The 24,132-nt window shown below is 45.5% G+C and overlaps 1 protein-coding gene across 2 annotated transcripts; it reads left to right on the top strand.

The window, feature by feature from the left end:
- The first annotated feature begins 1,781 nt into the window (after positions 1-1,781).
- On the top strand, positions 1,782-17,534 carry NOC4L (nucleolar complex associated 4 homolog). Of its 2 annotated transcripts, XM_087913439.1 has the most exons (16): positions 1,790-2,002; positions 3,658-3,778; positions 4,443-4,549; positions 5,797-5,898; positions 7,572-7,721; positions 8,418-8,517; positions 8,776-8,810; positions 9,606-9,656; positions 10,207-10,318; positions 10,621-10,681; positions 10,899-11,009; positions 12,080-12,243; positions 13,213-13,295; positions 14,754-14,867; positions 15,857-15,982; positions 16,502-17,534. In XM_087913439.1, the coding sequence occupies exons 1-15, from the start codon at positions 1,889-1,891 to the stop codon at positions 15,971-15,973; spliced, it is 1,542 nt and encodes a 513-aa protein (XP_087769565.1). In that variant the 5' UTR covers positions 1,790-1,888; the 3' UTR covers positions 15,974-15,982; positions 16,502-17,534. The 2 variants fall into 2 exon arrangements, with proteins under 2 accessions (XP_087769564.1, XP_087769565.1); XM_087913438.1 differs by lacking the exon at positions 16,502-17,534 and having other exon boundaries at positions 1,782-2,002; positions 15,857-16,026.
- The last annotated feature ends 6,598 nt before the right edge of the window (positions 17,535-24,132 follow it).

Genomic DNA, 24,132 nt, shown 5'->3' with positions numbered 1-24,132 from the left:
CATCCTCACGATGTAATTTTTTTCCCATTGTCTTGAAACTTTTCTAGCTGTGCAGTGTTAAGGAAAAATAATAATAATAATAATCACTCCCAACTGCATATTCCCATATTTCCCCATCAGCCTTGAAGGGTGTTTAAAGAGAAGAATTTTAAAAAATACAGCTAATCCTCAACTTAGCACCACAACTGAGCCCAGAATTTATGTCGCTAAGTGAGAAATTTGCTGGGTGAGTTTTTGTCCTATTTTATGACTTTTCTTGCCAACTTTGTTAAGTGAATCATCGCCGTTGTTGAATTGGTAACACGGTTGTTAAGCGAATCTCGTTTTCCCCATTGACTTTGCTTGCAAGGAAGTCGCAAAAGGGGATTACAAGATCCTGGGGCACCGCAAAGGTCATCAATACGAGCCAGTTGCCAAGCACCTGAATGTTGATCATGTGAGCATGGGGAAGGTTGCAACCGGTGGTAAGTGTGAAAAATGGTCACAAGCCCCTTTTTTCCAGTGCCGTTGTAACTTTGAACCATCCCTAAACTTTGAACTATTGTAGGTCGATTATTACCTTACTCTCATATTTCCTCATCAGCCTTGGGGGAATGTTTAAAGAGAAGAAATTTTAAAATATACATTTCGTTTCCTCTGTTCCAGTTTGGTTTGTATCCATTCTTATTCTTTAAAAAGTTTTTAAAATCTCTCTATATAAAAGGGAAATACCACTCACGCATCATCACGAAATCTCCAGAACCATAAAGCCTACAAACTTGAAATTTGGCACCTATGTTCCTCTTGGCTTCTAGGGGCTCACTAAGAAAGGATTTTTCAAAAGGACCATCAGAGCATTAGGATTTCCTATATTATTATTATTATTATCATTAACAGGCTCTGATGCTAAGGAGTTCTACTCCCCCTCCCCACCGGAAAAGAAATCTCTTCCAAATGCAAAACCCAAGCAGAGGAGAGGAGTTTCAGTTACAGTTATCAGAACAGTCCAGAACAGTTGAGCTAAGCCACGCCCAGGCTCCTTGCTGTCTCCTGCTTGCTCACACAGCAAATACTGCTTCAGTTTCCAAACAGCCCTACACACAGACACACACACACACACACACACTGACAGGACGCTAGCCAGGTGAATACCGATGGATGCTAGTAGGCAGAGGCAGGATTTCTCCCCCTTATTTTCCTTCCCAGAAAGTAAGCCCGACCACATAGCAAAGCACGGGTATCCTGCTAGTGTGTGTGTAGATAGATAGATAGATAGATAGATAGATAGATAGATAGATAGATAGATAGATAGATAGATAGATAGATAGGAGAGGGAGACCAGGGGGAGCAATAGGTGATGCCCCTTTCCTCTTTGCCCAGCCAGATGTGCGAGATACAGATTAACAGTTGGAAGGGATCTTGCAGGTCATCCAGTCCAGAGGTCTCCAACCTTGGCAACTTTAAGACTTGGGGACTTCAACTCCCAGAATCCCTCAGCCAGCCAGAGGGATTCTGGGAGTTGAAGTCTCAAAGTTGCCAAGGTTGGAGACCCCTGATTTTTAGTCCAATCTCCCGCCCAAGCAGGGGACCCGACACCATTCCCGCGGCCGGCGCTTCCCAGATGTGCTGCATTCCCACGCTCCCAACATTCCCTTTTCCCGAGCCCCCACCCCTCCCCAACCCACCCAAAGCTCCCCTCCAAGAGCCGGCCAAGGCATTTGCAAAGGCGCCCCGGAGCTCCACCCGCCCAGGGGCGGAGCGCTTGGGTTGCAATTCGCTCGCAACGCCGGGAATGGGAGGAGGAGGAGGAGGAGCCGGTGGCCGAGGCGGCGCCTGGCCGGCCTTCCTTCCTTCCGCGCACGTGGGCAGCCGGCGGGGTGGGGGAACCTCTGGAGTTTGGACGGACCCCATGGCGGAGGCTGCGGTGCGAGAAGCCGAAGCCCGGCTGGCCGCCTGCTTGGAGGAGACGCTGGGCAGCCGCCGAGGCGCCAACCGCGTCTTCGAGATCCTGGAGCTTCTGCAGGTGGGTGCAAGGCAGCGCGGCGGGGGACGCAACCGTCTCCGTCCCTTGGAAGGGGGCGGGGGTGGGGGTTTGTGCGCGCATGCAGTAGGGTCCTTGAAAGAGTTTGTGTGTGTGTGTGTGTGGTATGCGCATGCAATAGTCTCGGGGCCCTTGGAAGGGTATGTGTGTGTTTGTGTGTTGTGCGCACATGCAGTAGGGTCCTTGAAACGGTGTGTGTGTGTGTGTGTGTGTGTGTGTGTGTGTGTGGTATGCACATGCAATAGTCTCGGGGCCCTTGGAAGGGTATGTGTGTGTTTGTGTGTGGTGCGCACATGCAAGTCTCGGGCTCTTGGAAGGGTGTGTGGGTGGGTGTGGGTGTGGTATGCGCATGCAATAGTCTCGGGGCCCTTGGAAGGGTGTGTGTGTGTGTGTGGTGCGCACATGCAATAGGGTCCTTGAAAGGGGGTATGTGTGTGTGTGTGTGTGTGTGTTATGCGCATGCAATAGTCTTTGGGCCTTGGAAGAACTTGTGTGTGGGTGTGTGTTTGTACGGACATGCAGTAGGGTCCTTGAAAGGATGTGTGTGTGTGGTAATGCACATGCAATAGTCTCGGGCCCTTGGAAGGGTGTGTGTGTGTGTGTGTGTGTGTTGTGTGCACATGCAATAGTCTCTGGGGCCTTGGAAGACTGTGTGTGTTGTGCACACAAGCAATAGTTTGGGACCCTTGGAAGGATGTGTGTGTGTGTGTGTGTGTTTTGTATGCACATGAAATTGTCTCGGGCCCTTGGAAGGCTTTGCGTGTGTGTATGTATGTGATTGCACCACCCCGCCGCCTCCAGAGCTTGCGGAGATTTTGCAGATGGGCGCAAGGCATCCAACTGGAGAATCCAACCTTCCTTCTTGGGTGGGTAGGAGGCAGTGGGCGTGCACGCACATGCCTGTATATATTGGAGTGCTGTGTGCACGGGACCTTCCCCAACTACAACCCCCATAGCCCCCAGCCCCTCGGTCTTTCCCTGCCCTTCTGGATTGCTCAGGTCATTCTCAAAAACATTTTTTCCCCCTTGCTGATCCACAAGGCTCTCTTTATTTTTCTCTGGCCAGAGAAATTTTGAGAGCAGGGTCCCCCAAAACTTGGCAACTTTAAGCCTTGTGGACTTCAACTCCCAGAATTGAAATCCACAAGTCTTAAAAGTTGCCAAGTTTGGAGACTTCTGACTTAAGAGGGTCAGTCCAGCTGCCGAATTTCACATCATCCCAGCTTCTCAAGCAAACTTCCTAGCTTTCCCCCCCCCCCGCCCCTCCCCAAATAAAAGAGGTATCCTAGTTGGACCTGCTTCCTGAACCCCTCCCCAATTGGAGGAAACCTTCTGTCTCTGGTCCATCGGAAAGATGTGGCTGTTTCCAATCGCCTGCACGAATCCATCTTCATATTTCTGAGAGAATTTGGTGTAGGAAGAAAAAGCGCAGAGAATGAACTGAGCAAGGAGGGCAAGGCAATTACTCACTGCTCCTGAGCATATGCAGAGCGGCTGCCAAGTCCTTGTTCCTCCGGAAGACGCAGCTGCTTTCAACAGGCAACCTTCTACTTTCCCTGAATGTTTCATGTAGCTGTCTCTCAATGCTATGATTTACTCCCTCTCTTTCCCCAAATCCTGGTTTCTTCACCTCACAGGCCGAGGACAAGGAGATAATCCTGTGTGCCATCCGGACATGCAGCCGCCTCTTCGGAGCTTTACTCACACGGGGCGAACTCTTTGTGGGCAAACTTCCCCCTGAGGAAGACTCTGTCCAAGGTAAGAGGATGCCTTGGTAGGAAAGAGCTGTGGGTGTGGTAAACGGGACACGGGTCTGACTAAGAGTAGGGAAATTTTAGGCCGTTCGCGAGCATGGGTGATATGGCAACAGTTGAGCATCTTTCCTGGTTTATCAGGAAGATGCGGCTGCTTTCAATGGAATTTTCCCCCTGGTTTGGGGGTGTTTTTTCGCAGCAATCCTTTGGGGTAGTTTTTAAGGCTGTGCGTGCCTCAGATTTTATTTGGCAAAAGTTGCTTTGGGGTTGAGGTGAGCACAGCCGCTATGGGTTCATTAAAGCAGCTGGGTCTCTCTTTTTTTTCTTCCTGGAGGGTTGGGTTTTTTTTTGCAGTTCTAGACGTTTTCTTAAGCAGACCTTTTGGGATAGTTTTAAGGCTGTGCATGCTTCAAATATTACTTAACAAGAAGTGCTTTGGACCTCTGTTGAGCACAGCCCTTCTGGGTTCATTAAAGCAGCTGCATCTTTCTTAAAGGATTCGATACGAGAGGTACAGGGCTCTCCTGAATCGACTCATTTAAACAATGTTGGTTGCAATTTTGTGAGGCAGCTTATTCGTGGCTGGGTTTATACCGAATATATATGGTAGTTGATGACCTCACAGCTTCACTTCATCTTTCTCCGGTCCATGCCTTGCTTTGTTTTAGGAAATTACAGCGCAGAAGAGAAATATAAAATTTGGATGAGACATCGCTACAACAGCTGTACCACTTGTCTGGGGGAACTGATGGCACACGAAGCTTTCCAGGTCAAAGTGAGTTTGTCAAAAAGCCAGCTTTTCATTTCATGAATCTTAACCACTGTGCCACCGAGGCTCTACATTCTAATTTTCTAAGACCAAAGGCCACAAAATTCTGGGTCTGGCGCAGTTCAGCATGTACTGCACAATTTCTTCCCTAGCAAATATTTATTTTATTTTACTGTGTCCAACTCTTGTCCCGAAAGGGTTCTCTTCCCCCAAGAAGCATAACTATATAAAGTCAATTTACTTTGGCTTTTGCTGTAATTCCGCCATTGTCTCTCTTCGCCCCAAATCAACACCTTCAATCAATGAACTAATTTTCCCCCATTGCGTTCAAGGTGTGTTTTTCAAACTTGGCAACTTGAAGAGGGGTGGACCTCAACTCCCAGAATTCCCCAGCCCCCTTAGAGTAAACCAACTTTGAAAAACACTAACTTAGTGCAATGGGGCCTGTTCTATTCCTGCTTAGCAACTTTTGTGCATTTAGCTAGCTGAGTCTTATTCTGCAAATCACAGTGAAACAGTGGCTTAGTACTTCTCAGCTTCCTTTTCTGACCTAGGCTTCCGAAAATCCCGAAGCAGACTCCTCGTCCTGACAGAACCCCTTTTATTTAGGCTAATGTGAATTCCTCTCATTCACATCCAGCAAAATCCCAGCAAACAGTCTTTCAAAAGTGATTTGCAATCACAGACCCTTATCAGGCTCGGAGAGCTGCCAGGCCAATAACTCCCAAGCGCGATGATGTAAGCAGAAAATACTTGGCAAGGAGTCAGGAGCAAATCTTCACCCTCATTAAATGAACTAATTGTCTCCTGCAAAGCCCACTCCCCTTTCGCTCCTCTTTATTCCCTATGGGAGGGGGCCATTCACCATCCACCTGAGCCTTTACTCCCAAGTAGAACCTTGTTCCCTAGCTGTTCCCTTCTTCTGGCAGCTCTGTGTATGCGCACACTGGGAACAGGCTCCAGCTGTTCTTCTGCCCCACTGCTGTCCGATTCCGAAGGCAGCTGATAACGGTCAGACGGCCTTGGCCCCATCTCTGCCTCCGATGCAGAGCCTTCCCCAGACTCCAGGACTGGCCCTCCCCAACCTCCTCACTGCTCCAAGTTCTGCCGCCAGCAGGCCACACCACCACCAAAGTGTTAAAAACGCAAGATTTTTGAAGAATATTTTGCAGGAGAGGAAAAAAAAAACTGGACTTAATATTCAACATCTCTCTTGCTCTTCTGTTTTGCCTGTTGTCCGTTTTTGGTGGAAGGAAATGGCTCTTTGTACTCTGATGAAATTTGTTGAATTGGAAGCTAAACACCCTTTGGTCAAGAACGAATGGAGTTTCAATTTCCCGCGGGAGCTTTTACAAGTAAGTCGTATGAATTCTGATACGGTCATTCTGTGCTTATCTTCCGCTTTGATTCCTGTTGTCCGAATTAGAATGTGCGACGACCCGGAATAATACAAGTAGAGTCCTCAACTTACAACAGTCCATTTAGTGATGCTTCACAGTTGCAAGGGCACTGAAAAAATGTGACCGATGAGCATTTTTTACCCTTACGACTATTGTGGCATCTCCGTGGCCACATGATCAAAATTTGGATGCATAGTATCTGACTCGTATTTAGGACCATCGTAGTGTCCTTGGGGGGGCGTCACATGATCTTTTGCGGCCTTCAAACCAGCAAAGTCAATGGGAAAGCCAGATTTGTTTAACAACAGTGTTACTAATGTAACAACAGCAGTGATTCACTTAACGACGGTGGCAAGAAAAGAGGTAAAATGGGGTAAAATTCACTGAAATGTCTCACTGAACAACAGAAAACTTGGGCCCAATTGTAGTTGTAAGTCGAGGACTATCTGTAGTAGAATTTTTCTTGATTCAACATTCGGTTCCATTTCTTCTTCCTCTCTCCTCTCTCTCCCCATTCTGAGAAAATTAGCAACTTTGAGGATCCTGAATGGGTGAAATCTCCCCCAGATTCTTTGTTGTACTTCTCCAAACTTGTGTGGGGTTTCTCCCTTCTGAGAGAGAGAATTTAAATCTCCCAGGAAAGGCGTGACAGTGTAAGCATCTGGCTCTCCCTTCTAACTCAAGAAAGGAAAACTTAAGTTTGAAACTTAAGTATTTCAAAAGGAACCTTTTATTGAGCAGAAGTGAAAGCAGGACAATCAAAGCAGACTCTGAATTCCCTTAAGCCAGTGGTCCCCAACCTTTTTTGTACCAGGGACCAGTTTCACGATTATTAATTCTTTGTGGCCTTGGTACAAAATGATCCACGGACCGGTACCGACATCAGCACGCACGACCAAGGCGAGCCGAGCAACCGGCCAGCCAGCCGTCCCCCGCTTCTCCCTGCCACCTTCAACTCCTCCTTTGTACCTTCTCGCCTGGGCTCTTTCTTAATAACCTCCTGAGTAACGTGAGACTCCACTGCCATCAGGACGGCTCTTCGTTTGAAGCTGCCTCCCCCTTCGACAAAACTAAGGCCTGAGGATTCCTTCAGCACCCAAACGCCGCTTGACAACTGACAAACTCACCCGGAAGCACTTTCTCAAACGCCATCGAAACAAGATGGCGGCGCCCAAGCAAAGTAGGCCCTACTTTCATTCTTTGCGGCCTGGTACAAAATGATCCACAGATCGGTACCGGTCAATACAATTAGAATTAAGGTAGTAGAGACCCTCTCCTTCCAGTCCGATGTGGATTCAGCCAATCCACAGGTGTGAAGATGTTATTGTAACCGGCTGCCCTGAGAACCAGATAAGCAGACATTCCCACGGCCATCTTCTGCTGGCTTTCAGAGTGAAACAACCCACATGGCCCTCCCCCCTTAATACATTCCCTAATAGGTGAGAAAATCTCAGGACGCTCAGGTGCCATGATACAAGCTATAAAATTGCAGTTGCCAAAAGCAATAGGAAAGGATTACATTTGAATCGTCCCCCGTCCCTCCCACTTTTCTCCCAATTGAATGGCAGTATCACAGTAATGCAAATGGGACCGATTCTGCCTCTTAATTCTCTTTGCCTCCTTTTCAGGTAGTGGTGGAGGGTCTAATCCAGACTGATCAGAATTCCTCGCTCCTAATCTCGCGTTTCCAGGAATACATGGAACACGATGACGTCCGGTTCTTTGTGATGAAGGCGGTGGCTGAAAACCTGGGCACCGTGATGCCTAAGGCCAAACAGGTAACCTCGACGTCCTGGCTGAGAGCGGAACTCCGTTTTATATATTTCTTTTTTGAGGTCAGATCTTCGGAGTCAATACCACTGCAGCCAGTTCTTTTCTGTCTCCCAGGACTTCCTCAACACCGAGGTTGAAGGCAGGCAGACTATCCCTACTAAAATGAAACCTCTATTGCCATCCCCTCCTCCTCCTCCTCCTCCACAAACCTCACTCTAGCACTGATGATGTGACCTAATTGGGTGTGATGACCCAGGGTGGGATACAAAATAAGCAGTCACAAAAAACAGGTGAAGCCCCTTTTATTCCTTCACTTTGCTTCAAAGCTCCAAATATCCTTGGTGGAAGACAAAAAAAACTCCCCCACAAGCAGTTATGAAAAGGAAGAAATGTCTATAAATTAAATTAAAAAAATGCCTATAAATTATAGAGTAAAAACAACACAAACCACACTGAAGCAATTAACTGTTTTAAAATCAAAGGAACAGAAAAAGGGAATTAAAATAGGAGGAGGAGGTGGGATGAGTTTTACTCGTGCGGAAATGGCAAAATAAAAGTAATTTTCAAAATAAGAGAATTGCATCATATTTTGTATGTTTTTAGAGGTTATGGGAGAAAAAGCGTCTTGTATATATATCTGGTTCTTGCCGCAAAACGATTAAAATATCTGCAGTTTTATAATCTGTTTTTCCTTTCCACAGGCTCCTTTTCCGATTTACCAAAAGAATGCCTTCACTCTCATTTCATCCATCATCATGCCGAGTGAAGAAAGCGAGATAAAAAAATTTCTAGTGAATAACGGTGAGTGAAATTTCCTGGCTTCTTGCATCTGTGTGTCAGCCCAGAATTATGATCTTGACAGATGTGCCAAGACTGAACTCGGCTTATTCGTGGTTAAGCAATCCATCAGGTCCAAATGATCTAAATCTAAATGATTAAAGTCTAAATTATTCCAAAACTTTGGGAGGAAACTTTTCAAAGGTTGTCTCGATTCTCACTGCTGTTTTTTGTTTTTATTTTTCATTGGGACTCTCTCTCTCTCTCTCTCTCTCTCAACAGCTAATCAGGAGGAATGGAAAGTGTCCAAACTAAAGGTAGATCTTTTTAATGAGATTATTCGTTGTTGCTCTTCTGTTATCCTTGTTTAAGGCAAATATCAAGGGTGGGCTTGTGTTGCATTTCTGGGGAATGTCATTGAAGAGGTGATACAACAGGGTAGGCCAGAAAATAAGGACCAACCTTACCAGGTTGTGGGAAGTCAAGTTGCTGGGCCTGGCATGGTAGCCTCCGGAAACATCTCAAGAACTTGGATGTATTTGAATGTAAATGTGGAGGAATTTTTGCGGGAACGATGAAATAAGAATATGTAGTGAAACTGTAAACAGGACAGATCAAAGTATAAGTATAATGACCATGAAAATATGTAAATTTTGAAAAGGAAATGAAATAGATCCGGAAATGAATGAGAAAACTATAAAATAAGCCCGGGGGAGGTATTTGAGAAAAAGCAAATAGAGAATATATAAAGTAGTGATAAGCAATGGAATATGAAAGATGAATATGTAACTGAAATTATATCTGTATGGAGATGTGAAAGCCTGGAACCATGCTGTTCGCTAAAAAAGGATGTTCTATTTTTCTTTTTCTTTTGTGAAAACCCAAATAAAATTGTTTTTTTTTTTTTAAAAAAAGAACTTGGATGTGTTTTGACAGACACGCTTGGCTTTTCCCATTTAAGCCTGCACGATATGGTTCATTCTGAAGGCTGTTTCACTTCCTTTCAAATATTTTTATTGTACTTTTCCTTTGTTATACATCACATATTAAAATGTTAATATGTGAAGGATGCTTCACTTCTTTCTCCGTAACTTTTTTTTTTCTTCCCCCAGGAACACAGACGGGCTTTTGAGAGGATGTGGCTTGGATTCCTGAAATATAAGGTGTGGGGCATTGAGGAGTTCAAAGGTCTTGGTTGTGGAGTTAATGTCACACCTGAGTAGTAATTTCATCCATAAAAGTCTGGCCTGGAATGCACCTTAATCAGGAGAGATTAGAATATTTCAGGAAGGGAGGGAGGGAGGAAGACAGAGAGGAAGGAAAATGGAAAGGAAGGATGGAAAACAAGGAGAGGGGAAGGAAGAAAAAGAGGAGAAGGAGAATGGGGAGGAAGGGAAGGAAGGAAAGAAAGACGGAGAGGGGAAGGAAAAAAATGGGAGGGAGGGAAAAAAAGGAAGGAAAACGGGAAGGAAGGAAGGAAAATGGAGACGTGGGGAAGGAGGAAGAAAGAGACAGGGAGCGGGGAAGAAAGGAAAACGGAGAGGGGAGGGGAGGAAGGAAGGGAGAAGAAAGGAAAACGGAGAGAGGAAGGAAGGAAGGAAGACCCAACATCATTCAACCTTTGCATCAGGCCATCCTCGAAAAAAATATAGTTGATTGTAGCATCCATCTCCCTTACACAGCGTGTTCCCCTTTCTCTCTTTCCCTGTGTAGCTACCTGGAAGCCTGTACAAAAAAGTGCTGGTCATTCTACATGACTCCATCTTGCCCCACCTGAACGAGCCCACCCTTTTGATGGATTTCTTGACCGTGGCTTACGATGTTGGTGAGTCGGGGTGCCAAAGAATGTAGGGTTGACCTTGGAATTGAGGGAAGAAACGATGGCGCAAGAAAAGAGGGCCCGGTCTTGAGAAAGGATTGGGTGAACCTGTCGGCAACTACTAGCGTCACATCGGGTGGCTCCGAACGTCATCGGCAATTCTGCCGGGTCTCTCGATAAAATAGCTCTAACTCCCTTTTTAACTTAGGTTTCCTTCTTGAGCAGGGAGTTAGACTAGAAGATCTCTAAGGTCCCTTCCAACTTGGTTATTCTGTGATCCTTAACCTCGCTTTGTACATCTCTTTTAGGTGGAGCCATCAGCCTTCTTGCCTTGAATGGACTGTTTGTTTTGATTCTCCAACATAACCTGTAAGTGTCTTAACAAGTCCTAGAAAAAAATTATTTGTTCTTCAGCCAAAGGCTTTTAGTTCCCCCATTCACACATTACTCATTTAGCAACAGAAATTTTGGGTTCCATTGTGGTCGTCAGTCGAGGACTGCCTTTATTCTGAAAAGTTGGGAAGCGTCGGTTGGGAATGTTGAAAAACAACATTTCATTAATCTCTGTGTTGTTTTTGTTTTGTAGGGAATATCCAGATTTCTACACAAAACTCTACAGTCTTCTGGACCCCTCTATCTTCCACGTAAAATACCGCGCTCGGTTCTTCCGTTTGTTGGACTTGTTCTTGTCTTCGTCGTAAGTCAAGGTTTGATGCTTCACCCCAGACCTTCGTGTGCCGTTTCCCATCAGTATCCCATTAATAACCTAGGCGTAGAGTCTGTTTCCTTGATGGCATCTCCAGCCCAACCCCTGGGGGAAAAAAACCACCCACAATAAATGAGACCAGTGTCCCACATTTTTGTCCTTGTTTAGCGACTGCATTTGGGATAGGAAGTTCAGGTGTTCACTGAAGCGAAGTCTTAACTCTTGAGTGTGCTTACAACCAGACTTCCATTTTCCTTTTATAGACCTGCCAATGTCATCAGTGGAAGAGTTGGTCCTAAAATTACTTTTATTTCCCGTTGCTATTGTGGGAAGTTGCTAAACAAGGCAGTCGCTAAACAAGGACTAACTACAATGCCTTTATCATTCAGGACTGACCTCTCTAAACAGAAAGGGTGTTTTTAAGGAACATTATGTTAGCATTGTGGAGTTGGGTGGGTTATGGGTAAAACACTCTTAGCGTCCATGTCTCTTCTAATGGTGAGGTCCTTGGTGCTCTCTGAGCTTGGCTGTTTTCTTGCAGACGTTTCATGACCCAACTAGGTAACATCATCAGTGCCAGAAAGGGGTGGGGTTTATTCTCTATTTACATACTAGTGGTTTGCCCTGTCAATGTTGGTAGGGAATGTACTTGGTAGTTTCTTGATTAGGATGTTTGCTGTTAGCTTGGTTGCCTGTGTTGGCAACCAGTTGGGATATTGGTGTATTGTATTGGGGTATAAACAGAGCAAAGCCCACTCCCTTCTAATACTGATGATGTTCCCTAGTGGGATCATGAAACTTTTGCAAGAAAACAACCAAGCTCAGAGAGCACCAAAGACTCCACAGTCATCCTCCTCCTACCCTTCCTTCTCCTTCTCCTCCCTGCAAACTTTCCTCCCTCCCTTCTAACAACTGAGGGCGTTACCTAGTTTGGTCATGAAATGTCTGCTAGAAAGCCACCGTGTCTTCAGGAAAACAACAAACCAAGAGTACCAAGGACTGTACAGTTCAACCCCAAGCTACAAAAATTCCCTTTTCTTAGTCTCTTCTATTCCCAACAGGCACTTGCCGGCATATCTGGTGGCAGCCTTTGCCAAACGCCTCTCCCGCCTGGCGCTCACCACCCCGCCTGATGGTTTGCTGATTGTCATTCCGTTCATCTGTAACCTCTTGAGGAGGCATCCATCCTGCCTGGTGCTCATCCACAGGCCCAACGGCCCAGCAGGTGAGGGAGCTCAGAAAGGCTGCGTTTTCACCCGCTTGGTTGAGGTTGACTTAAACTTTGAGGAGGAAGGCTGAAAAAAGCCGCAAATGTGTACATACAACCTGGATTGTATCTCCTCAAGGATCTGCTGAAGACACCGGAGAACATCTGGCTGGGCTTTGCTCCAGTTTGGCTTGTTCAATGCACAAAGCAGTCACATCAAGTTCTTTGTGATGCTTTTTTTTTCTAGCCCAGCCGATCCCCACAATATCGGTTCATGAAGAGGGTTTCCTTAGTGATGGGGGTTGGAGGAGAAACATCTACCCTTTCTTGGGACCATGGAATGCAAGGAGAAGACCTGACACCCCAGAGCTACAAAGCTGTCATAGCAATAGCACTTAGACTTATATGCCACTTTGCAGTGCTTTTGTCAGGGCTCCGGTAGTTACCTCCATTTAAATCATGAGTCTCGAGCCAAACTTCCAAAACTTCAAAAGGATTTATTGGGAGTTAACATGCCAGCACTGTCTAGGTGCAGCCGATTCTGAGACATGTAATTCACCATCACCCTTGGCCCTGGTTTTCCCTCCCCCCCTCTGTGTGTATCGTAATTCACATTCTCCAATGGGACACATCCATAGCCAAGAGTCCTCAATCATGCTCTCCAGTTAGAATTTTGCGCGGCAGAAACTTCAGTTGCCTAGAAACTATCTTTGAAAACATTTATGGAATGCAAGCTGCCCGGCTGCTTTCCTCTCCCTTTCTGTTGGCAACTCTAAAAGACCGCAGAAATATTTTATGAGTTGACAGCTTTACAACCCTGTAACCTCAGAAGGATGGAAGGCCGAGTCAACCTTGAGCCTGGTGATGTATTTAAACTACCAAATTGCAGTCAGTCGGGAGTCAGCAGAAGTAGCCTGCAGTACTGCACTCTAACCACTGCGCCACCGTGGCGCATGGATGGCTTATTCTTTCCTTTATCTTCTTTAGAGATGCCAGATGATCCTTATAAGATGGATGAAAAGGACCCCTTGGAAAGCAGGGCTATGGAGAGTTCCTTGTGGGAAATAAAGGTAGGTTTTTCATCTAAGACAACCTTAAACATTCAAAAGAGCCACAAAGGTCCTAACCAGAAGCCCCCCATTCAGTTCTGGAGGCAACCATAAGTTCGGTTCCCCCACCATAGAGTCCTCCTAGCGTAGCATCCTTATGTCGACCGGAAGTTCGGTTCCCCAACCATAGAGTCTTCCCCCTAGCACAGCGCCCTTTTTCCTCCACCTCTCCTAACCGAACACCCTATCAATTGTGGAGCCAACCGGTGACCGGGAGCCAAAGCAGAGGGATGAAAGAGCCACATGCAGCTCCAGAGCTGCGGGTTGCTGACCCCTGATCTAAGAAGAAGTTGGTGGAATTCTGGTATCAATCCATCAGGGAAGAAGACGGATTGTGTCATCCTAGTAATGACAATGTGATTAGAAAAATATTAGAATGTGCAGAAATGAATAGATTAACACTTGCAATTAAAGAGAAGGAACAAAGTGAATATTGTAAGATATGGGAACTATTTTATCGAAGGCTAGAGAAAAAATATGAAATCTAGAAATAGCTAATAGATTAGTGAAATATAGCAAAGAGGTTTATAGAACTAAACATGTCAAGAGGAGTGTTATAGTAATAGAGATATTGTGCATATTAATAATATAAACTGGGACTCGGGAGGCAGAGAATAGATGGGGGCGGGGCCAGTCAGAGGTGGTATTTGCCAGTTCTCCAAACTACTCCAAATTTCTGCTACCTGTTCTGACCCAAACCCTTTTTCAATAAAACAAACATGAACCAAAGGGAACAGAAACCTTTTAATGATTCTTACGAATCCCTGGTTAAAAGGCTACTGCAAACTAATTAACTTTGATAAGCACAAGCCTCGCCAAAATTCTGCGAAGCTGCGAAGAATAACAGATAAGAAATAGTTTACAGCACAAGAGTCTTCAAAAACCAACAAGATACTGCAGTGTCCACGAGGTTGGAGTTTCAAAACGTTTTTGCTTCCTGCAAAGAACGTTCGCTTCACAGGCTGGCTTTTATCTTCTTGAAGGAGGGGCCATTACCTTGCAGCTTTACTCCCGAGTCGCCCGTGCTGCTGCAGCTGCTCTTTCCTACGAGCAGTCCTGTGCGCACACGCACTTGGCACAGGCTCCTCGGGAGCCTCCTCATCGCTGCTGCCAGCCCCCACAATCTCCGAATGCAGCACTCCACTCCCTAATGGTCCTGGCCCCTCATCTGAATCCTCGCTCTCCTCAACCGTCTTGCACCGGCTGCCAGCTAACCACAACACTACTGGTTCTCTAGAACCGGTCAGAACCGGCTGAATACCACCTCTGTTGGGGACCCCTGGTGTACCATAGCTGCGTTCCTAACGTAAGGATCCTGGAAGCATGGAGGGACTGTCTTTGGTGATGGAATGATAGCTATTTGTCAAGGCTTTAATAGATGTCAGGCAACCGTGTCTTTCTTTTTGGGGGGTTCTGTAGACATTGCAGAACCATTATCATCCTGACGTCGCTAAAGCTGCGGAAGAAATTAACCTGCCTCTCTCCCAGATGGAACAGGATTTGTCCAAGATCCTAGAGTTGACATCCTTTGAGGTAATGCTGTCCCTATAAAGCATGGGGACAATTTCTATCCCTTGGAAATCTCCCGTTGAGTAGTTGCCAGCAGTAGCCATGGCGGGCTGGGGAATTCTGGGAGTCAAAAGTCTTGAGATTCTAAAATGGATGGCCTTCCAGGTAAGGCGCGTCCGTCTGAATAGCAACAGCCCTTAGGACTTATATACCGCTTCACATATATCACAGCCCCTCTCTTAAGCGGTTCACAGAGTCAGCCTGTTGCCCCTCCCCCCCCCAAGGATCTGAGTCTTCGTTTGATCCACCTTGGAAGGAGGGAAGGCCGAGTCAACCTTGAGCCGGTGAGAATCGAACTGTTGGCCGAATTAGCCTGCAAGCCTGCCTCCTAACCACTGGTGCGTGGTGCGGTGGCTTTAGAGGTGGGGCTCTTGCCTCACAGTCGGGAGGCTGTGACTTCGATCCTAGGTAAAGGCAGATATTTCTCTCTCGGGGCATAATGAGCATTTATCTGCTGAATAAAATTCGGCGTCGGCGACAGGAAGGGCATCCGGCCAGTAAGCATTCTGCTAGCTCCATTCAGTTGACCAAGCTCCACTCCGCAAGGGATTATGGGGGTCTTTAAATGAAGATTCTAACCACTGCGCAACATGGAAGGAAGGAAGGAAAGAAAAGAGCAATAGCACTTAACTTATATACAACTTCACAGTGCTTACAGCCCTTTCTAAGTGCAACTATATATATATGTGTGTGTGTGTGTGTGTGTGTGTGTGTATATATATATGTATATATGTATATGTGTATATATATATATTTGTACAATGGCAGCTGAAGGATTGGTGTTGTTGTCTCAAAAGCAGTCTGGGAAATGTCAGACACAACCAAGCTGGTATTGATTGTTGGAGAAAAAAAGAAAAGAAACTCTGTGAGGGAACATGGAAAATAAATTGTTTTTTCTTCTCTCCCTCCCTCTTTCCCTCCCTCTTTCCCTCCCTCCCTCTCCACCCCCAAAGATATTTGATAGGGATATTAAGAAAGAATCGAAGGATGTTCCATTGGAATATCAGCAACCCCGAGGCCTCTTTGGAAAAAAAGACGATCTCTGCGCAGAATATTTTTCACTGGAATGACTGCAGGGGGTAACAGAACACAATAAATACCTTCTTTTTTAAAAAAAAAAAAAGTCTAAAGTGTTATGCACTGCAATCCTTGATGCTCTTAAGATTGTGGGTGTATTTCTTCTTTTTTTTTAAGTTTAAAAAATACTTCATTTGAACACAAAAGATTAAAATATACAACTATACAAAAGTAAAAAAATATAAAGTCATACAAATAAACACATTCTATAGTAAAACTAATCATATTTTTCTCTAATACATTTTGATAGTGATTTAAATATCTCATAGAAAATATTAAATGGCAGTTACTTCCTATCCCTTGTAGAATAACTGTATTAATAATATATAATACATAATAATCTATTATTACTATTGGATTATAACTGTATTTTTATAGATAATAGCTTAGTCAAAGAGTGAGGGGAGTAAAATTAGCATTCTGTAGATTCCTAGCATATATATATATGATTATGGGTGTATTTCTTGACCGCTTGTTCCTTCACTTGTCAAGAGTTGGTTCTGGTTTGTTCTGGATTTCAGCATTGGCCAGCAGAGAGCAGCAACGAATGTCAGAAGTTTTAAGAAAAAAAGCAACAACAACATGGCTAATAGCAAGAAGGCAAATGACCAGGTAGTCCTCGCCTTAGGCCCTTAATGGACCTCAACATTTCTGTTGTTAAGCAAGACAGGTGTTAAGCGAATTTGGCCCCATTTTACATCCTTTCTTGCCACCGTCGTTAAGTGTAACACTGGATTTTAAGTGAATCTGGCTTCCCCGTGGACTTCACTTGTGAGATGGTTGGCAAAAGGGATCGCGTGACTTCCCAGACACTGTGACCGTCATAAATATGAACCAGTTGCCAAGCAATTTTGATCACGTGACCCATAGGGATGCCTCAGAGGCCGTAAGTGTGGAAAACGGTGATCGGTCTCTCTCTTCAGTGCCGTCGTTTCGAACAGTCACTGAATGAACTGTTGTAAGTCAGTGTAGAGTGGAGGGTTGGAGACCTGGTGTCAAGCATGGGGAAATCAGGAGATCCGGACAGTTCAAATGAAGGTAAAGGTTTAAGCTCTCTACAAGAATCTGATCTACTAAGGGTCAAGGCATGGAACACGGGCCAGTCGTGGAGCCTGGGATGCGTCGGAAGCAAAGATGGGCCCAGGGCCATCTGACGGTTATCAGCTGCCTTCGGAGTCGGACATCAGTGAGGCAGAAGAACAGCTGGAGCCTGTTCTCTGTGCGAATGCACAGAGCTACCAGGAGAAGGGAACAGCTAAGAAGGAATAAAGGTCGACTTGGGAGCAAAGCCACAGGTGGATGGTGAATAGCCCCTCCCACAGGGAATAAAAGAGGAGCGAAAGGGAAGTGGGGTTTTGCAGGAGACAATTAAGTTCATTTGGGTGAAGATCTGTTCCTCTTCAGCAGAAGTATTGTCTGCTACAGTGTGGCGTCTGAAAGATATCAGCACGGCAACTCTCCAAACCTGATAAAGATCTGTAATTGGGAAATCTCTTGAAAGACCGTTGGCCGGGAGGAATTCACTGTAAGCTAAATAAAAGGGGTTTATCGGGACGAAGAGTCTCTTCATTCTATTGGGGAAGCCCAGTTTTCAATATTCCTCTTGGGATATTTGCCAGAATCAGAGTCGTACCAATCCCTGGAGGTGTTTAAATTGAAGACCTCTGGAGTACCTTCATTCCCACCTTACTGGATCAGCCAGAAGTATATCAGAGAGAGGCCCTTCACACAACCAGTCCCTGTGCAATTAGACCGTTCCGTGGTTTTATGTCAGCTAGTCCCAGTTTTAATTCAAACACATCTTTGCCATTTGCTGTTTACATTTTTGCACCGCAGGCAACCATAAATAATGTTCGTACCAGGCCTGGCTGTATGCACGTTTGCAAAAAAAAAAAAAAATCTCCCATCCTATCAGGGTTTTTATTTCCCAGATTGCTGTTTAAGCTTAATAAAGTACCTTCCTCATTTTTGGAGAGGTTTTATCTCCTCTGGAATGAATAACCAGAAGACAACCTCTTGCACACACACACACGCGCGCAAAAAAGTCTGGGAAAGATCATGTATGCATTTAAATGGCTCATTCTCTTTTTTTTAGAAAAGGAGAAAGTATTTTGTTGCATGTAAATTAATAGCTCTTTTTTTTTTTTACATTTATAATTAACACTGAAGAACAGATGGGATAACTTTCTTGTGAATCAATTCAGCCATAAAAATATCGTGAAATATGTGGAGCCCCCAGTGCTCCCTGACTAGGTAACATGATCAGTGCTAGTGAGTGTGGGGTTTGCTCCCTGTTTACATCCCCACCACCGACACTGGTAGGCAAGCTACTCTATATAACCTACTCTAGTTTTAGAGAGTCGTTTGAGGCCACTTGGAGGTTTATCTGGGTCACCTGAGCGGTGCCAATGGATGTGGAGCCTTCAAACTGTTGAAAGGATTGTTGTAGATTGGAGATAGATGATGTCTTATCCCTCCTGATGACAGATAAACCTCCAAGTGGCCTCAGTGCCTCTAAAACAATGCAAATGACCAGCTGTCTGCAAGGAGTATAAATCCTTCCATTCTCCACCAACCAGTCAGGAAAATGTACATAAAATGTTTTTGATGCACGCTCCTTGATCCACTCACTGGGCGAGTGCACACTTTCGATGCATGCTTACTTGATCCGCTAACATTTATGAGTCAGGAAAATGCAGCTTCAGATCTTGTGCTTTTTCCTTTGCATGCGAAGGCATCCGTTGAAATTTCTAATGCAAGTAATAAATTAAAATATATATATATATTAACTGATGCACTTGTGTTCCCATGGAATTTGGAGCGGAGCAACAGAACCCCGAAGGTCTTTGATGGTGCTCCAGACCTTCATTTTCATTTCAAACACCCCAACAGGATTTCTCGCCCTTTGCTTAAGACGGTTTTGAAAACAGGGAGGCCGGTAATCTAATCAATTTTCTTACCGACACAAATCTCTCTTATCTGTACTTACAGACTGTAATCCCATATTTACATAGAAAATACTGTTGTGGTAGCCAGCAATTCTATAATAGATAAGCTTTGGGGATCCAAGGGGGGAGGGAGAGAGAGAGAGAAAGAGAAACTGAATATTCTCATGTTTTCATAACATTGCCAACTCCAAATATTTGCAATATTAGCTCCGTGGGTTTGCAAAGGAGGGCAGTAAGAAATCTCTAGAAAGAAACAAGCATTTAAACATTGGAGGAGCACATTGTAAAATTCGAAAGAGATGTTTCATGATCTGGAGGGGAAAAGGTGAAAAATCCAGATGGATCCACCATCCAGAAAGGTGACTATGTTGAAACATTTGGTGAAATGGAGGAAGGCAGGAGAGGATTGTGTATATGAGTGTGTGTATGTGTGTGTCATGCCCCCATTGGAGCCTGAATCCGCAGAGGAGGATGAGCCTACGTAGATCGAGGGGGTGACATGAGGAGCGATGGAGCTCAGGCGATGAGGAAGGACTGCCCCCTCCTGATCCCTGAGCAAGGAGAGGGGAGAGAAGGAGGGAACAGTGCAGGATGACTCAACTTCTTGGGAGGAGAGCGCCTCACCCCACTTCACAAGGCACACCTCGGGACTGAGATTTAAGGAGATACGGGGGGCGTTTGTCGGGAACAAATGCTGAATCTGTGGGGTTTTGTGTGCCGCTGCCAATGTCTGGCATTTTGCAGGGTTGCTTGCTTCTTCCTTGCTTCGCGGACTTGTTGCTTCTTCCTTGCTTTGTGGATTCGTTGCTTCTTCCTTGCTTCGTGGACTCGCTTCTTGCTTCGTGGACTTGTTGCTGCTTCCTTGCTTCGCGGACTCATTGCATCTTCCTTGCTTCGTGGACTCCTCTCCCTGTTCTTTTGCTTTGCTGGACTGTGCGCGGCCATATTTGTGTGTGTGCACTTTGCTTGTGGACTTGCCAAGAACGTGGGAGCGTTGGGGGAGGGGAAATTTGGAGCATTAAAGGAGAATTTGAACTCTCTGCTGGCTGTGTGGCCTTCGTGCCTCACATTGCATTTGTGAGACTGTTTAGACGCTGAGTTTGTCAATCAGAAAGGTTGGTGGTTCGAATCCCTAGCACCACATAACAGAGTGAGCTCCCGTCCCTTGTCCCAGCTTCTGCTAACCTAGCAGTTCGAAAGCATGTAAAAATGCAAGTAGAAAAATAGGCACCCCTTTGGTGGGAAGGTTACAGCGTGCCGTGCGTTTTTGCCATTTAGTCCTGCCAGCCACATGACCACGGAGACGTCTTCGGACAGCGCTGGCTCTTTGGCTTTGTAACAGAGATGAGCACCACCCCCTAGAGCTGGAAACGACTAGCACGGATGCGCGAGGGGAACCTTTACCTTTTTAAATACTTAAGATGTCCCCAGCGCGAACATCAAGAAAACATCTGTAGTAGAATTTAAAGAAACATTCCTACCGTTCCTGGAAGCCGAACGAGACATTACAGGCCGTTCTCAAGTTATGACCACAATTGGGACCAGAAATAAGCAAGGCGGCGCTAACCTCAGTCATGCTCGATTTTATGACCCATATTGTGAGAAGCCAAGTCAGTAAGAGAGTCAGGCATACACACCCAATCTAACGTTTCAAGCAATGAATTTTATAGAGTTAGGGGAAAAAAAGAAAGCCAGTTTGGTTTGTTGGTTAAGGGACCAGGTTAGAAACCAGGAGATGGTGAGTTCTAGTGCTGCTTTAGCCATGAAAACAAGCTGAGTGACTTAGGCTCAATCACATGCAGACTGGGAGTTCTAGTCCTGCCTTAGGCATGAAGGCAGATTGGGTGCCCTCGGGCCAATCCTTCTCTCTCATCCAAAAATCTGAGTTTAATTAATTAATCGGCACTCGGCCTTGTAATGATAACACAGCTGAAGATGTTTTTATTTGCAAAACACACAGGTCCGATGGTGCAAATTCACAGATTCTATCAAGGGACAGGTTTTGGCCCTATTTAGTGGGTATTATATTGTCATTTTTTTTTCTTTTTATCTTCCTCCCTCCCCCTTTTCTTTCTTTCTTCTCTCCCTTCCTCTTTTCTTTCTTTCTTCCCTCCCTCCCTCTTTTCTTTCTATCTTTCTTCCTCCCTCCCTCCCTCTTTTCTTTCCTCCCTCCCTTCTTTCTTTCTTCTTTTTTCTCCACAAAGCTTTCCACAGAGTCAGTGCATCCAATTTATATTCCCCAAACAACCTGAAGAAGTGATTAGAGTAATAAAATTTAAAAATCCAGTCCGTCACCACTGACTCAATTAAGTTTGGGGGAAGAGTGAGCAGAATTGCAATTTTCTTTCAGGCCGACAACCTTCCGGTTCCTTAAGCATTCTGATGATGTTTTTATAATGCTTGCGACAAGTTCAAAACCATTCAAGATACATTCCTGTGTGTCCTTCTGATTAAAAAACAAAAATAGTGACAGTTAGAGTTAGCTTCAATAAAATGTTAGTGTCGGTACATTGATTTCTAGGACAAGGTTGAGTAATTTGCTTTGCTTATTATCTGGGAAAAAAAAGCCTGAATAGCTTTGGGGAAACAACACAGCATTATAAGCTATGAACTGGTTTATATCCACAAGATGATAGCAACAATTTGTAGCCTTCATAAACCAGTGTGTGTGTGTGTGTGTGTGTGTGTATAAATATAAATATATTTTAAGAGTTTATTCCCATGATGGCGAAACTATGGCACCCGTGCCACAGGTGGCACGCAGAGCCATTTGTGCCAGCACGCAAGCTGCAGGCAAACTTACCTCACTGAGCATGCGCGCACCTCACAGCTGATTTTTGGCCAGTTTAAGGCCTTTCTCGGCCTTCTGGAGGCTTGAGGAAGGTTTCTGCAGGCTTTTCAGGTCGAAAACTAGGCCCGTTTCATCACTTCCTGTTTTTCTGGAAATACCAGAAATGACAAAACGGGCCTCAGTTTTCAGCCTGAGAAGCCTGCAGAAGCCTTCCTCAAGCCTCAAACGGGCCAAAAATCAGCTGTGAGGTGCAGTATAGGTAAGGGGGCAGCGGGGAGTGGGTGGGTATTGCGTGCACGTGCATAGGGGCTTGTGGTGGGCGCGCTTGCTGGGTGCTGGCACGTGAGCGTGAGCGTGCACACAATTTTTGGCACAGGAGCCCAAAAATGTTAGCCATCACTGGTTTATTCTGTTGGAAGTAAAATCCGGTCCAGATCCAAGCCAGGGGAAAGACGCAAGAGCTAACGAATTGGGAGGCAAGCTACAGGTAAGGAGGTCTCCATTTCTTTAGAAACCAGAAGCGGAGTTCTGGGAGAGGATATGAGCCAGCTGTGTGCTGCAGCCACCCAAAAAAGCCAATGCAATCCCTGGCTGCATTAACAGCATTCAAGATCACGTGAAATGTCAACTCCACTTCATAATGCCTTGGTGAGACCACGCTTTGAATAACTGCATCCAGTTTTAGTCACGATGTGAAAAAGATGCTGAGACTCTAGAAAGAGTGCAGAGAAGAGCAACAAAGAGGATTAGGGGACTGGAGGATAAAACCTGAAGAACGGTTGCAGGAACTGGGCATGTCTAGTTTAAGGAAAAGAAGGACTAGGGGTGATATGAGAGCAGTCTTCCAGTATCTCAGGGGTTTCCACAAAGAAGAGGGAGTCAAGCTATTCTCCAAAGCACCTGAGGGCAGGACAAGAAGCAACAGATGGAAACTAATCAAGGAGAGAAGCAACTTAGAACTAAGGAGGAATTTCCTGACACAACAGTTAAATCAGTGGATTGTTCCAATATTGGAGGGGCTGCCACAGAGAGGAGGAAGGGGACAAGCTATTTTCTAAAGCACCCAAAGGCCAGACAAGGAATAATGGAAACTGATCCAGGAGAGATTCAACCTGAAAATAAGGAGGAATTTTCTGACAGTGAGAGCAATCAACCCATGGAAGAGAAGTTGCCTTCAGAAGTTGTGGGAGCTTCATCCCTGGAGGCTTTCAAGCAGAGACTGGACTGCCATCTGTCAGAAATAGGGTAGGGTCTCCTGCTTGGGTCGGGGGAGTTGGACTAGATGACCTACAAGGTCCCTTCCAACTCTGTTAATCTGTATCTGACTGCTTCCCTCCAGAAGTTGTGGTGCTCCATCACTGGAGGCTTTCAAGGAAAGATTGGACAACCATTTATCTGGGATTGGTATAAAGTCTCCTGTTTGAGTAGAGGGTTGGACTAGAAGACCTTCAAAGTTCCCTACCAACTCTGTTATTCTAACCACCTGTACGTCAGTCATAATATTTCTACCATGACTTCGTGACACTTATTCTATCTAAAATTGGAAGCCTCTTTTGCAGGAGAACTTCCCTGGGCAATGGGAAGACAATAGGTATTAATTCCAGCACATGGAATTAGGCCTGGCAAACCTTACTTTGTTCCACCCACCTGGCGAGATGGCAATTTTCCCTAACCTTCTTTTAGAGGCTGCTGTAAACCCCTGTGATGACCTGGGGTGTGGCACAAAGCCAGATAATAAGTAGAGGTCCCTTGATTAGCTTCAACTTTGCCCCTAATGTCCCGGTTACCTTCCAGTCTGGAGAAAAACTCTCCCAGGAGCCTGCAACAGCCTTTGGCTGCAGATATTCCAATCCAAAATGGTGTAAAGAGAAAACTTCAAATTAGAAATCCAACAAGGCAAGATAAGGTAATAAATCCGGCAGAACAAGATAAGGACTTCCAGAAGTGAAGTAACACGGCAATACATCAAACCAGTTGGGAGGATGCCAGGAACTCAGACAACAGCAGCCAACACTAGGTGAACTCAGTGTTTGTTCCCGAGAATTGCCCCTCCCATCTGCCTTTCCTTTAAACTCCATCCCCGGGTGTGCCTTGTGAAGGGAATCAGGGCCCTTTCCTCCCTCGTAAGCCATGCAACCCACGTTGCTCTCTTCTCAATTCTTCCCTGCATGTCCTAGGATGAACAGGGGGTGGGTCTGGGTCTTTCTCTGAACTCCCTCTCCCTTGTTCTACCTCTCCCCTGCTCTGCCCAGCCTGACTTTGCCCTTCCCCAGTTTCCTCCACTGCCAACGGAGCCATTCCCCACTCCCTGGTGGCTGTTCGTCTTCCTCCTTGGATTCAGACTCTTGACGGGGGCATGACAGCCCCCTTTAACCTTTGGGTTCTGTTGTAGCTCATTTGCAGACAGAACTTG

Source organism: Pseudonaja textilis, chromosome 15 (genome assembly GCF_049901715.1).
Source record: "Pseudonaja textilis isolate UNSWEBS1 chromosome 15, rPseTex1.2, whole genome shotgun sequence".
Classification (NCBI taxonomy): domain Eukaryota; kingdom Metazoa; phylum Chordata; class Lepidosauria; order Squamata; family Elapidae; genus Pseudonaja; species Pseudonaja textilis.
This window is presented reverse-complemented; position numbering and strand designations above follow the sequence as displayed.